The 15492-nt window shown below is 52.0% G+C and overlaps 1 protein-coding gene across 1 annotated transcript in view; it reads left to right on the forward strand.

The window, feature by feature from the left end:
* The first annotated feature begins 1 nt into the window (after position 1).
* LYPD1 (LY6/PLAUR domain containing 1) overlaps positions 2–15492 on the forward strand; it is a 67720-nt gene continuing 52229 nt past the window's right edge. The window contains exons 1-3 of the mRNA XM_085875204.1: positions 2–1605; positions 2074–2226; positions 2321–2461. Coding sequence (XP_085731330.1) covers positions 2178–2226; positions 2321–2461 — 190 coding nt within the window. The 5' untranslated portion in view covers positions 2–1605; positions 2074–2177. The remainder of the gene's footprint in view (positions 1606–2073; positions 2227–2320; positions 2462–15492) is intronic.

A 15492-nucleotide genomic window follows, 5' to 3' on the forward strand; every position in this document is an offset into this window, starting at 1 on the left:
TAGTCTATCCGTCGTGGGGTTGAAATGTCCATCATGCTCGATTTTCCGCTCCGATTCCCCTTGGTGGTCACACGGCGATGCCCCTCGCTCATCGCGCGTCCTCCACGCACTTGCAGCACAGCCATCGCACGTGCACGTTGCGCGCGATTGCCGGTCGCTTCGGTGCTTTTCAAAAGTGACTGGGTCTCATACGGAAAGAGTTGGAGCGGACGCACAATTTAATTTCAGCGATTCTCCAGAATCGACATTTTATGAGGCCATCTCCCCTCCCGTATCAATTTCGGTGGGTAGTCTATCCGTCGTGGGGTTGAAATGTCCATCATGCTCGATTTTCCGCTCCGATTCCCCTTGGTGGTCACACGGCGATGCTCCTCGCTCATCGCGCGTCCTCCACGCACTTGCGGCACATCCATCGCACGTGCATGTTGCGCGCGATCGCCGGTCGCTTCGGTGCTTTTCAGTGACTGGGTCTCGTACGGAAAGAGTTGGAGCGGACGCACAATTTAATTTCAGCGATTCTCCAGAATCGACATTTAATGATGAAATTTTTTAACGGTTAATGGGGCTTCGAGGTGAAAGCTCTGACAGCGCAGTGCAGGTTTTGAGACGTCTACAAGTCTGGGTTCGACTCGCAATCCAACTTCTGTCGCTGCTATCCTTGGTTGCTGGTTGGTGGCCGTTATTACTCTTTCGACGAAGAGTCAGTGAATTGTCGCCGACACCCCGTCCAAAATTATTACCTTAAGTAGGCCGACCCTAACTCACTCTACAGTCGATGAGCCTCCAGCATCACCCGCTGTGGGTGTGTGGGTGATGCATCGTGCCGGTCATGCCGGAGCATCAATATGAGGAGACGGACGCAGCTAGTCCAAGCTTCCGAAGATGCTCTGCTCCACCTCAGCCCCGCAAATGCTAACTCAGCGAAATATCTGCTTTGACATTGAAATTGTTTATCTCTCCAATAACTGGTCTAATTGGACTTTGTTTTAAGCAGAAGTGAACCGCTGATTGCATTAGAGAAAATCGATGTCTGGATGAAATTGAGCGAGCGCTGCGCGAAATCGAGACGCGGGTTTGGGAACCCTGAGGATTCCACACCGCCCAGCGGTACCCAGCTCCATAATGGCGGTTACGAGGCTCGGGATAGAAAACTGATGCGTTCGTGAAAACGCTTTAGTGAGGATCGTTAGCGTGTGCCTCGTTACAATGTTAATGAGCGGGCTGCTTTGCGGACCACAGACCACTGCAGCGTCGCTTGCGTAAACAAACACTCGAATGTCACGATGGGCTTGTGGTGGGGAAAAAGAAAGGGCGCGTACACTTTCAATTGTCGCGTTGCGGGTTTTGGCAGAAACTCTTGTAAACGGAGGATGATGGGATCAATGGCTGTTTGCATATATGAGCGCACGGCCCGGGAAGCACATGAACCGTCCAGGGACTCGTGCGTCGTGTTGGAAACGCGCACGAGACTCGCGCTGAGGAAAAAGGGCGGGAAAAGCACCAGAAATGCTGTCTTCGCACCGCAGAGTCGACTGTGCCTCGTCTTGCAGAACCGTGCATGTGGCGAAAGGAGTTTCCAACGAGGAGCCCGTGACGTGCTTTCAGGTGAGGAGGGGGTTGAAGGGGAGGGTATGGTCCATAGATGTGGAGTATCGGTGAGGAGAGGAGTGCAGTAGGTATCAGGTGAGGAGGCTGGAGGAGGGTTCGGGAGTGAATGTCAAAGTAGTAAGGAGATTGAAGTTCAGGGAGTGATGATTGTGATGTAACACGTGGGCGGCGGGGTCGTGTGTATGACAGAGGTGGTTGAGACCGAGTGGCGACAGAGGAGAGCCATGGGAGGGGCAACGGCCAGATTTTTTGGGGTCAGATCTGGTAGGCGGGATGAAAGGGGGAGGAGGCAGTGAAGGTGGAATGGTCACGTGTGAGGAGTTGGGACTTATTAGGCGCCGACGGGAGAAGCTGAGTTCCAAAGGTATCTGGGACGTTTGTAAAGAGGCAGCGCTCATGACCCGTGCCGGTGAGGGGCATGGCATATATATGTGTCGAGGTCGTTGTGTTGTGGATGCTCGTAAGACCACAGGGATGGATGGCTACCTGAGAACGGTGCGTCTTCGGGGTGCGTAAATCCCACTGCTGAGTTCCCACTAGTGTGACCCGATGATGTGACAAGGAAGACCATGGGTACTCTACTGACCGCGCTGCTCCTCACGGGCATTCTCAGCTCTGGTAAGACCTTTCACGTTCCAGCCCTACCACCTCCACCCTAAACCTTTCCTTTGCATGAGGACTCACCACAGTATTTGCCCCCTTGTTGTCACAGGTACTCATAGTTTCCAGATCCAGTGCTACCAATGCCAAGAGTTCCAACTGGGGGACGACTGTTCTGAACCGGAGAACATTGCTAACTGCACGGTGAATGTCCAAGACGTGTGCCAGAAGGAGGTGACAGTCAGGAGCAACGGTGCGTCTCATGGTCTTTTTTGGGTCGCCAATTGCAGGATGGAGAATGTTGGAAGGGAAATGATTGAATCATGTAAGGGATAAAACCAACACACAAAGAGTGTCGGTAGAACGTGACGTTGCGTTTCAAGGTAGAAACCCTGCCGTGACCATTCTTGCTGTCAGGCGTGAGAGGCCACCTCAAACCTACCAACCACTGAACTTTCTCCTCAAATCGCTCGTGCAAACTTTTCAGGACTTTTATCGAAAATATCAACTCCACGGTTGGTTGTTGTTATCAAGTTGCAATTAACCAGATGTTGCTCATAAGGAGAGTGGGATCATGCAATAAATTGTTGAGAAATAGCCAAAAGACCTTTAAGGCATCATGTAAGTTTTATTTGCATGACTTGGAATGATGAACCAAGTGTCAACCAGAAAGGCACCCAGTCGTGAGCATACCTCCGCCACACAATGCCTGATTCAGTGGAACATATTGGGCCCAATAACTTTGAAATATCATGTGAGATATCATTTTTGGCCCCATTTCTAAATGGTGAAGAATAACTTTTTTTTTAATTTTAAATTCTCGTATCTGGGTCTGGATTAGGATCTTCACCAATATCGAAACCATTTGTCCTCGTCACACACCCAACCTGTCCGCCAAGTGTCGTCCGAATCCTTACATGTTTTGAGATAGCGTACTATATATCGTTTTAGTCCTCTCACTCAATGGTGAAAAATCACGAAAAAAATTATCAGGTCCAGTTTCAGATCTTCATCAAAATCGAATCAATTCATCCTTGTCACATACACCCAACATGTCCACCAACTTTCGCCCGAATCCGTCCACAACTTTTTGAGGTATCGTGCTATGTATCGATTTTGGTCCTCTCTCTCAGTGGTGAAGAATCACTTAAAAAATTGTAGGATCCGGATCCGGATCTTCACCAAAATCTAATCGGTTCATCCTTGTCACACACCTAACCTGCCCACCAAATTTCATCCGAATCCGTCTACAACGTTTTCAGATATCCTGCAGACAAACAGACAGATGGGTGAAAGCATAATCTCCTTCCACCTTCAGTGATGGTGGTAATAATGAGGGCAATCAGGTACATTTTGACAATGGAAACTAAAATTTAATGAAAACAAACAAAACTTGACCTCGACAAATCAGTCACACTTATGTGGTTGTTGATGTTACGATTCTGTGGTCCATTTGTGTTCCAAATCCAGCTCTTGTGGTTTCGCTACACCTCACGAACTATGCAGACACCAGGCAGGAGAACCAATGGCTCTGCGGAGCAGTGAGGTCTTCTCACCTTGTTGGGCAAATAGGGGCTCTCGTGGCAATTAAAGCAAAACAAGTGACCTTGCGATGTGGCAATCATTGGGTCACGTGCTTTGGTTGAAATTGGCTGGAAAAAAACCGCATTCGTACTACCGGTTACCACAAATGTGTTTTGTAAGCAACAGTTGGTATTATCGGGGATGTTATTAGGTTTTCTTCTTGCGGGTCATCTTTCATATGCAGCACATGCTTGTGGGTCTCATCGTTTACTGGGGGTGCAGCTGTGCCACTGGTGCAGTGCCCCCGAAATATTAGAGCAGGAATTTTGAATTCCGCCAGGGTGCAAGGGATAGCTCACCGACTCTTCCCAAATGACGCCGTTGGATCTTTAACGTCCAACAACTAATGCTGGTAGAAGGGACGCCCAGTTTAATGTCCGTCCGAGGGAAGGCACACTCGCCCTGCCTGTAAAACACCGGATGCTTGTTTATAGCTGGATCGGCATTCAATTCCAGGCGAGATAGCTATCCTATCAGCCCTTAATAACCCAATGTAGATTTCAAAATGTAGTTGAGTTAACTTCAGCACCTTTACTAAATTACACATTCCTGTCACCTTCAGTCAAATGTCATACCTGGCCACCACTTCGTGAAAAACTTGGTGCTGTTACAAAACTTGGAAAGTATTAGGTGGCATTGACTGCATTGTGGAATTGTGTGGAATGTGTGGTAAAGGAGTGAAAGAGGTTTAAAAAGGAAAATATAATCGGCACTCCACCTTTTCCATAACTACCACTGGTTTTCATACAACCTGCAGAGTCGGTGCATCGTGAAGCCGAGTGAGGATTGCACAGCGCCAAAACACGATGGGATGATGTGATATTCAATCAGAATTTTTGGTCTCCAAGCTTACATTGTATGCCAGCAACCACAGCCAATGTGACTATGCTCGTGCAACGAGGATTTACCACAAATTGCAACAAATATCCATACCAACTTAATTTGTGATAACCCGACCCACATCCAAAAGCTGCTCGCAATGATAGATTTGAAGAAAAGCTCGCAGCAAGAGGGTCAGGGCTCTCGCGACTGGAGGGCCGAGGCTTTCGCAGACAGGGGGCCAGGGATCTCACAGGAAGGGGGCCGGTGAACTTGCGGGAAGTGGGGCGGGATCTCACTGGTAAGGAGTCCTTGGAGCTCGCAGGTGGGGGGGCGTGGATCTCGCAGGTGGGGGGGCTGGGATCTTGCAGGCAGGGGGCCGGTGCTCTCGCTGGACAGTAGGATTTCGGGGGGCCGGAGCGCTATGGGTTTCGGAGGACCAGAGCGCCGTGGGTTTCAGGGGTCAAGAATGCCGTGGGTTTCGAGGGGTCCAGAGTGTCATGTATTTCAGGGGGCCGGAGCGCCGTGGATTTTGGGGGTCAAGAACGCCGTGGGTTTCGAGGGGTCCAGTGTCATGTGTTTCAGGGGGCCGGACTGCCGTAGATTTGGGGGGGCCGGGGCTCTTGTACAGCTAGAACGCCGGTGCTCTCGCGCAACCAGAACGCCAGGGCTCTCACACAGCCGGAACGCCGGGGCTCTTGCGCGGCCAGAACGCCGGGGCTCTTGCAGCCGGAACGCGGAAGCTCTTGCGCGGCCGGGGGGTCGGGGCTCTTGCACGGCCGGAACACCGGGGCTCTCTCGCAGCCGGAACGCCTAGGCTCTCACGCGGCCGGAGGGTCAGGGCTCTCGCACGGCCCGGGGTTCGGGGCTCTTGCGTGGCCGGGTCTCGGGGGGGTGGAGGGCTGGGGCTCTCAATGCATTGGGCCAGGGATCTTGTAGGCACGGATCTCGCAGGAAGGGATCTCGCAGCAGGGGGGCTGTAGATCTCGCATGCGTGGGGGCCACTGATCTCGCAGGTAGGGCACCACAGATATCGCAGGCAGGGGGCCTAGTTCTCACAGGCAGGGGGCCGCAGATCTCACAGGCAGGAGGCCATAGATCTCGCAGGCAGGAGGGTTGGACACTTTCAGACCGAAGGCCCGGGGCTCTCGCGAGTCCGTAGGGGTGGGGCTCTCGCGAGTCCGTAGGGCTGGAGCTCTTGCGCGACCGAAAGCCCGGGGCTCTCGCGCAGCCGGAGGGTCGGGGCTCTCATGTGGCCGGATGGTCGGGGCTCTCGCACGGCCGGGGAGTCGGGGCTCTCGCACGGCTGGGGGTCGGGGCTCTCGCGCGACCAGGGGGTGGGGGCTCTCTCACGGCTGGGGGGGTCAGGGATCTCGCGCGGCCAAAGAGCCGGGCTTCTCATGGGACCAGAGGGCCATGGATCTCGTAGGGTGGAGGGTCGGGGCTCTCAATGCATTGGGCCAGGGATCTTGCAGGCACGGATCTCGCAGGCAGGGATCTCGCAAGCAGGGATCTCGTAGGAAGGGACCTCGCAGCAAGAGGGGGGGGCGCAGATTTCGTAGGCAGGGCACTGCAGATCTCGCAGGCAGAGGGCTGCAGATCTCGCAGGCAGGAGGCCATATAATTCGCAGGCAGGAGGCTTTGACTCTTTCAGATGGAAAGCCCGGGGCTCTCGCGAGTCCATATGGCCGGGTCTCTCGCGCGACCTGAGGGCCGGGATTCTCGCAGCCGGAACGCCGAGGCTCTCACGCGGCCGGAGGGTCGGGGCTCTCGCGAGTCCATATGGCCGGGATTCTCGCAGCCGGAACGCCGAGGCTCTCACGCGGCCGGAGGGTTGGGGCTCTCGCACGTCCGGAGAGTCAGGGCTCTCATGCGGCCGGAAAGCCGGGGCTCTCATGCGGCCAGAGGGTCAGGACTCTCGTGCGGCCGGGGTGTCGGGGCTCTCGCGCTGGCCGGGGTGCCGGGGCTCTTGCACGGCCTGGGGATTGGGGCTCTCGCGTGGCCGGAGGCCTGTGCTTCTCGCGGGACCGGAGGGCCATACATCTCTGGGGGAGGGTGGAGGGCCAGGGCTCTCATGGGTCTCGGGGGGTGTAGGGGGCAGAGTGCCGGGACTCTCAATGCATCGGGCCAGGGATCTTGCAGGCGTGGATCTCGCAGGCAGGGATCTTGCAAGCAGCGATATTGCAACGAGGGGGCCACAGATCTGGCAGGAGGAGGACTGCAGATCTCGCAGGCATGAGCCCATGGATCTTGCAGGCAGAAGGCCATAGATCTCGCAGGCAGGAGGCAATATATCTCGCAGGCAGGAGGCTTGGACTCTTTCAGACCGAAGGGCCGGGGCTCTCGCGAGTCCATAAAGCTAGTGCTCTCACGCGACCGGGGGGGGCGGGGCTTTCGCAGACAGGGGGCCAGAGATGTCACAAGAAGGGGGCCAGGGATCTCACATGAAAGGGGCTGGGGATCTCGCAGGAAGGGGATAGGGGATCTCGCTGTAAGGGGCGGCGGATATCGCAAGAGAGGTTTCGGGGATCTTGCAGGCAAGGGGGGCGTGGATCTTGCGGTTGGGGGGGGGGGTGGGGATCATGCAGGCAGGGGGCGGGGACGTCAGACAGGGGGTCGGTGTTCTCACGGGACTGGAGGGTGTAGGGTTTCGGGGGGCCGGAGCGCCGTGGGTTTCAGGGGGAAGGCGCTCTCTCGCAGCCGGAACGCTGAGGCTCTCACGCGTCCAGTTGGTCGGTGCTCTCGCGCAGCCGCAGGGTCGGGACTCTCACGCGGCAAGAGGGTCAGGGCTCTCGCGTGGCTGGATGGTCGAGGCTGTCGCACGGCCGAGAGATCGGGGCTCTCGCGCGGCCGAGAGATCGGGGCTCTCGCGCGGCCGAGAGATCGGGGCTCTCGCGCGGCCGAGAGATCGGGGCTCTCATGCGGCCGGGGGGTCGGGGCACTCGCGGGACCAGAGGGCCATGGGTCTCGGGTGTAGGTGGAGGGCAGGGGCTCTCGCAGGACCAGAGGGCTGTGGGTCTTGGAGGGGGGCAGAGCGCCGGGGCTCTCAATGCATTGGGCCAGGGATCTCGCAGGCAGGGGGCTGCAGATCTCGCAGGCAAGGGGCCGCAGATCTCGTTGCAGGGGGCACAGATCTCACAGGCAGGGGGCCGCAGATATCGAAGGAAGGAGGCTAGGACTCTTTCAGGCAGGGTGTGGAGCAATCGTGCGACTGTCGGGCTGGGGCTCTCGCGTGACTGAAGGGCCAGGGCTCTCTTGTGACCGGAGGGCCTGGGCTCTCGTGCGAATGGAGGGCCTGGGCTCTCCCGTGACTGGAGGGCCTGGGCTCTCCCATGACTGGAGGGCCTGGGCTCTCCTGTGACCGGAGGGCCTGGGCTCTCACACGACCGGAGGGCCTGGACTCTCACGCGACGGGAGGGCCAGCTCTCTCGCGCAACGGGAGGGCCTGCTCTCTCGCGCAACGGGAGGGCCAGCTCTCTCACGCAATGGGAGGGCCAGCTCTCGCGCAACGGGAGGGCCAGCTCTCTCGCGCAACGGGAGGGCCAGCTCTCTCGCGCAACGGGAGGGCCTGCTCTCTCGCGCAACGGGAGGGCCAGCTCTCTCACGCGATGGGAGGGCCAGCTCTCACGCAACGGGAGGGCCAGCTCTCTCGCGCAACGGGAGGGCCAGCTCTCTCACGCGATGGGAGATCTGGGTCTCTCGCGCGATGGAAGGGCCGGGGCTCTCGCACGACAGGAGAGCCAGGGCTCTCGTGCAATGGGAGCGCTTGGGCTCTAGCGCAACAGGAGGGCCGGGGCTCTCACGTGACGTGAGGGTGTGGTATTGGGAGTGACATGAATATTAAAGAATGCATGATGAAGCGGAACTGACGAGGCGGAACCGAGAGTGGCGTCAGCAGGCTGTTGAGCGAGTGGAGCAGGAGATGCCATTAATACGGTTGAGCTGAAGATCCTTCGTGTGGGCTGACTTTGTTACACAACATATTGGTGATGAGGATGGCTCACCTTTCTCTCGCACCATCTGCTGCGTTCTTATCAAGTCCGGGTGAGTCTTCAATACCTTTTACCTCATGGATGCGCATGTTCTAGAACTTCATGCTGGTGTTAAATGACAATGCACTTTCTGATGTGAGGAAGCGTTTATTGCTTGTACACTGCCTTGGAACTGAAGGGCGGCATTTATTCTATACCTTCCCAGTTGATGGGGACACATACTCTGCTGCTGTCGGTGCATTAACAGCCTTTTTCATGCCAAAGTTGAACATTGTTTTCGAACGATATACGTTTCGTCAGCGAGCACAGAGGCGGGGTGAATCAACTGCTCAGTTGGTTGCTGCTTTATGTGAGATTGTGGTTAATTGCGAGTTGAGTGACCTCTGATGACATGATACGAGATCATCTCGTGGAAAAAAAAAACCCTGACAGCTCATACTCGTATACGTGAACGGTTGCTTTTGGAACCGAAGCTTACACTGCAGAAAGCCCTCGTAATGCTGGGACAAATGTCCTTTCAGGATGTAAATACAATACCAGCACGACCTGCAAACCCAATTTTTCACAGCCTTGACAGTGTTGTGGAATTTTGTTGTTAACCGCCTCGGTGTAAATCCGACTACTCAATTTGTAAGAAACAAATAATTCACTGTCCACAACGGAAAGTACATTTGATCAGAGAACCTTTATTCTTAACATGGTACCACGGAGTCCAAAGCACTGAGATGGTAAACATCCACAATGATTTGCACTAAGCTAAGATTACATTTCCTGACATTTATATGCTTTTGTGGGAGTGGAGGGGCTGATAAGCATTAGGCAAAAGAACTCCAACTGCAATACGTGTCCACGAGGTGAAAGAATCATGGCAAAAGTTGCAGTGTTATCAACCAGGTCACCACTGTTCCATAGCAAGACATTCCTTTTATCAACATTTAGGTCAGAAGACTCTTGGGTAAAGGGAAGCATAACTGACAGCCAATTCGACTTATAGTATAAAAATTAAATTTATAAAGCACCAGCAACCATTATAATTGAGAGTACATTAATATAATTGTTTTTTCTCTCACAACAGGGTTGCCAAGAGAGTACTTGTTATCGTTGTGGATCTGCAATGCACTTAGCCAATTACCCCAGATGCCCTGAAAAATATGTAAATTGCAGACAGTGTGGCAAAAGTGGACATTTTGCAAAAGTATGTCGCAGTAAAGACCACAAATACCAAGTGCGGGAAGTGACTGTGCCAGATGTGACTGTTTTAAGCATAAACGCACAAGCCTCTGACCAAATTAGAGGAACCTATTTTGTGATGTTCATCTTTGCACACCTGATGGACAGGCATACTCAACTAAATTGCTGGTGGACACAGGTTCATTCGTTTCCATACTTCCAAAGTTGACCTACCTCGAGCATTTCAAGAATGCACTTCTTACAGAACCAAAATTACACTTGGTGACTTACCTCAAAAAAAAACGATCACTGTAGTTTGTTGTCTTCAAGTACAGGTGTGACACAACCATGTTTCTGTACCTGCTGATTTCTTCATTGTGCCTTCTGGAACACCTATACTTGGCATGGACCTCTTCACTGCTCTCGGACTGAATATCGTTGGTGGATGTGTTACTCCTGCATCAGTGCCAAGTACCTCTGTGCATCAAGCATCGGCTTGGCAGACATCTAATCCTAACGTCACTGGAACTCTCGGCTATGCAAAAGGATTTGTACACAGAGTGAAGATAAGGCCCGACGTGGTGCCAATCCAGCACAAGCTTCACCGTTTACCTTTTGCTGTCCGTGATGCTGTCTCGCAAGAAGTGAAAACGCTTGAAGAAGCGGGTATCATTGAGAGAATTGATTCTTCCGAATGGATTTCACCAATTGTCGTTACCCATAAGAAAACAGGAGGTATACGACTGTGCATGGATCTTCGTGAACCCAATAAGGTGATCGTAATAGACAGTCGTCCACTCCCTTGTAAAGAGGAGGTATTCGCAGAACTTCGGGGAGCGAGAATGTTCTCTACTCTTGATCTTCAGAGTGCATACCATCAAGCGCCCTTGCATGAGGAAAGCAGAGACCTTAGGGCTTTCATAACACACGAGGGACTTTTCCGTTTTTGCCGTGTTCCTTATGGTCTTGCTTCTGCTCCCAATGCATTCCCACAAATGATGTCACAGATCTTAGCCAGGTCTCCTGTCCAGGAGGGCATCCAGTGTTACCTCGATGACATAATTGTGTATGCTTCGTCTCCTGAGAAACACGAGGAACGTCTTCAAGCTGTTTTGAATCAAATTGATCAAGCAGGCTTAAAACTAAATTATGACAAATGTCATTTCAGGAAGGCTGAACTTTCTTTTCTGGGTCACGTGATCTCAGAAATGGGCATGAGCCCAGACACTGAACATGTGGTGGCAGTAACACAAGCACCACCCCCAAAGGATGCATCTGCTTTGCGTTCTATTCTGGGTTTGACTTATTGGTACTCCAGATTCATTCCAAATTATGCAACAGTCGTGGAGCCACTTTGTGCCTTACTGCGCAAGGATGTTGACTTCTGCTGGACTGAGACTTGCCACACTCAATTTGAAAGGGTAAAAAAAATTGATTGCTAACAGATTGCTTGCTTTGTTTGACCTTACTCTGACCACCATTGTGACCACAGACGCATCTTATTATAGACTTGGAGCAGTGCTCACTCATCTTCATGAGGACTCTCCAGAGGAAACAGGAGCATTTGCCTCACGAACGCTCACAGAATGCGAACGCAAGTACTCCACAGTAGAGAAGGAAGCACTCGACTGCATCAGGGCAACTGAGAAATGGCGTACTTACTTATGGGGTCGGAAATTTATCCTGCGTACAGACCACAGTCCACTGACCACACTACTGTCTTTGAAAGGTCTTGGTCAAGCTGGAATGAGAACTGCACGTTGGTCTGCACGCTTACTGTCGTTTAACTATGAAATTGCGTCCAAACCTGGCCATCAAAATGTGACTGCAGACTGTTTATTACGGTTACCACTCACCATGACAGAGCGTTACCACGAACTGGATGTAGAAATGGTAGCTTTAGTGTCTGGTGGCTTAGACTTCGCTGCTGTACCTATGGAACAATTCAAGGAAACTTGCAATGGATGCCCCATACTATTCCGCAGAAGATGCGAGGATATGTCTCCAGAGGATGGCCTTGCAATGCAAAGGGCATTGACCCAAATGTACTTCCCTACTTTCGCGTTCGGAATGAACTGGCTGTACAGGATTACTTGATTCGGGGCACACACTGTGTGATAGTGCCGACAGAACTTTAACCCACGTTATTCCAGCTTGCCCATGATATGCATCAAGGTATTGTAAGGACTAAACAAAGGCTGCGTGACCTCTACTGGTGGCCAGGGATGGACTCCCAAGTGGGAGTTGCCATCAAGTCGTGCATTACTTGCCAAATGCATGATAAAACAGCTGTCACTCAGGTTCCACCTTTGCAACCAGTTCCGCTCCCTAATGCTGCTTGGGAAAAGCTTGCCATCAATATAGTGGGACCACTTGATCATGGCCAAATGGACTGTCGCTATTCCATTACCGTAATTGATTACTTCAGCAAATGGCCAGAAGTAGCCTTTACATCCTAAGTAACATCTGCTGCAGTTATCAAGTTCTTGACTACAGTATTCAGTTGTGAAGGAAATCCGCAGGAACTTACCTCTGACAATGGATCTCAGTTTGTTTCAACTGAATTTGAAACATCCCGACAGGAAAGAAACATCAAACACTACTATAGTTCTATCTATTACCCACAAGCCAATGGGGAGTTAGAACGATTTAACAGAGTGTTTTTAAGGACTGTTTACATACTACAAATCTCGAGGGGAAGCCCTGGAAATCATTCATACCCAACTTCTTGCAAACGTATCGAGCTACAAGACATGCAACAACTCATCAGACCCCTGCTGAACTTCTACATGGGCGTACATTGCACACCAAGTTGCACATTGGGGACCGTCAAATCAGTGTACCTGCTGCAAGACCCGAGGATGTGAGACACTGTGGTCAACAGAAACAAGAGAAGTCGAAGCGATACACAGACAAGCATCGGGGAGCGAAACCTTCCACCTTCCAATGTGATTCTTTCGTGCGAGTTCGGATACCTGGACTTCACCAGAAAGGTCAAAACAAGTTTACCCAACCCCTCAAGAACAGTGAACAGAGAGGTCCTGCTACCTACAGACTCTCTGATGGGAAAGTGTGGAATACAATTCATCTCACACCTGCAATTCAGACCTCAAATGAAATTTCTGCTGGAAGTACGACAGGTTCTGAGGACGATAGAGCACATAGCTCAGTCTAACAAATGCCTCCACAAGTTTTTGCCCCAGGTGTTCATCGTGGGACGAGATATCATGAAGCCCCTGAATGGACCAAGGACTTTGTCATGTGACATGTTATCTTGCATTACATGCTTACTATTTTTTTTTTTTTTGGTGGGTGGGGGGGGGGTTCTTTTCCAGTTGTTATTTTTTGCCAAAAAAGGAATATGTGGTATTGGGAGTTGCATGAATATTAATGAATGCATGATTAACCGGAACTGATGAGGTGGAACCGAGAGTGACGTCAGCAGGCTGTTGAGCGAGTGGAGCACGGGACGTGATTAAAAACGGTTGAGCTTAAGATCCTTCATATGGGCTGATGCTACACAACAGAGGGCCATGGCTCTCACATGACGGGGGGGGGGGGCAGGGCTCTCACGCGACGGGAGGCCCAAGGCTCTCGTGCGACAGGAGGGCCGCAGATCTTGCAGACAGGGGGCCACAGATCTTGCAGACAGGGGGCCGCAGGTCTCGCAGGCAGGGGACCGCATATCTCGCAGGCAGGAGGCTCGGACTCTTACAGGCAGGAGGTGGGACTCCCGCGACCAAAGGTTCAGGCAGGGGATGGGGCTCTCGAGACCGGAGCGTCAAGTTGGAGGTGGGGCTCTCGCGACTGGAGCGTCAGGCAGGGGTGGGGCTCTTGCGACGGGATCGTCAGGCAGAGGGTGGGGCTCTCGTGACCGGAGTGTCGGGGCTCATTCGTGACTGGATCATCGGGCTCTAGCAGGCAAGGGGCCGAGGATCTCGCAGGCAGGAGCCTGAGTATCTCGCAGGAAGGAGGCTGAGGATCTCGCAGGCAGGACGCCAAGGATCTCACATGAAGGAGGCTGAGGATCTCGCAGGCAGGAGCCTGAGTATCTCGCAGGCAGGAGGCCGAGGATCTCACACGAAGGAGGCCGAGGATCTCGCAGGCAGGAGGCCGAGGATCTCGCAGGCAGGAGGCCGAGGATCTCGCAGGCAGGAGGCCGAGGATCTCGCAGGCAGGAGGCCGAGGATCTCGCAGGCAGGAGGCCGAGGATCTCGCAGGCAGGAGGCCGAGGATCTCGCAGGCAGGAGGCTGAGGATCTCGCAGGCAGGAGGCCGAGGATCTCGCAGCCAGGAGGCCGAGGATCTCGCAGGCAGGAGGCTGAGGATCTCGCAGGCAGGAGGCTGAGGATCTCGCAGGCAGGAGGCCGAGGATCTCGCAGCCAGGAGGCCGAGGATCTCGCAGGCAGGAGGCTGAGGATCTCGCAGGCAGGAGGCCGAGTATCTCGCAGGCAGGAGGCCGAGGATCTGGGAGGCAGGAGGCTGAGGATCTCGCCACAGGAGGCCGAGGATTTTGCCTCTGTCTGATTTATAAATTCCGTTGGATTGGGGAAAGAGGTGGGGAGCATTTTTTTTGAACTACATCCCAAGTCCAGCAGCCTCTAGAGCATTAAAACACACCCTGCCCAAGCCCCTTAATTTATGTGGCTGCAAAAGAAACTGGAATATACGCATGATCAGATGCTATTTCGTTTCATATGGGTGATTGCTTTTAGGAGAATTAGCTTCGTGTGCGTGTTCGCTCATGCACAGTGTCTGCAAAGTGTTGTCACGCATGATAAGAACCTCACTCTTCGTCTGTACTGAATTCCATCATTTGTCTCTTCCCCTCCGTCTATAACTCTCCTTTAGACAGCCCTGTATGTGCAATTGAAGCTTAAGGAGGGATGTGTGTTATGGATAATTAAATTTGGAAAACTTTAATAAACTAGTCCCTGTACTTCAGTCATTTACGTTGAACGAACAATGGTTTTGTGTGCCGTTCAGTGAATCTGAGATTTCTACAAGATGACAAAATTAATATTATATATTTATTGAACATTTTGATCTGAGTGCCTCAGCTATTAACATAATATTCATACACCCTTGGAATACATTTTGAGCAACCTATCCAATTTTAACAGATTAGATTTCTATGATATGATTTCTGATGTCAAATTAGTGAAATGACTCAAACAGAATGGTTCAGAGGTGGCGTCTGGACTGGGTAAAATTCTTGACCTGACTATAAACTGTCAGATCGGTGCTTCACAGGCAGAGTGTTGCATTACAATGTGCACCATCCATGGGATGGACATTAAGCTGTGGTGGATATCCCATCGGCTGGCATGAGTTGGTGGACGTTAAAGATCCAAATACGTGTCTTTCGCAAAGAGTCGGTGGGTTGTCACCGGCACCCTGAACAAACTGAACAAATTACGACATCTTGCCCTGATTACAGCTGAGAAGGCAAAGGCAAACCAGCCAGTGTATCTCATCCAAATTTTGTGAGGAGGCATATATATATATATATATATATATATATATATATATATATATATATATATATATATATATATATATATATATATATATATATATATATATATATATATATATATATACAGGGGGCTGCAAAAGTAGGTATACAGTCAGGATTATACCAGTATTACCAGTATTATATTATAATAGTGGTGCGAGGATTCATTTAATACTAGAATTCATTTAATTCATTAAGATCA

This window comes from Eptatretus burgeri, chromosome 3 (assembly GCF_056783735.1).
Source record: "Eptatretus burgeri isolate ZD-2024b chromosome 3, Ebu_testis_v1, whole genome shotgun sequence".
Classification (NCBI taxonomy): Eukaryota; Metazoa; Chordata; class Myxini; order Myxiniformes; family Myxinidae; genus Eptatretus; species Eptatretus burgeri.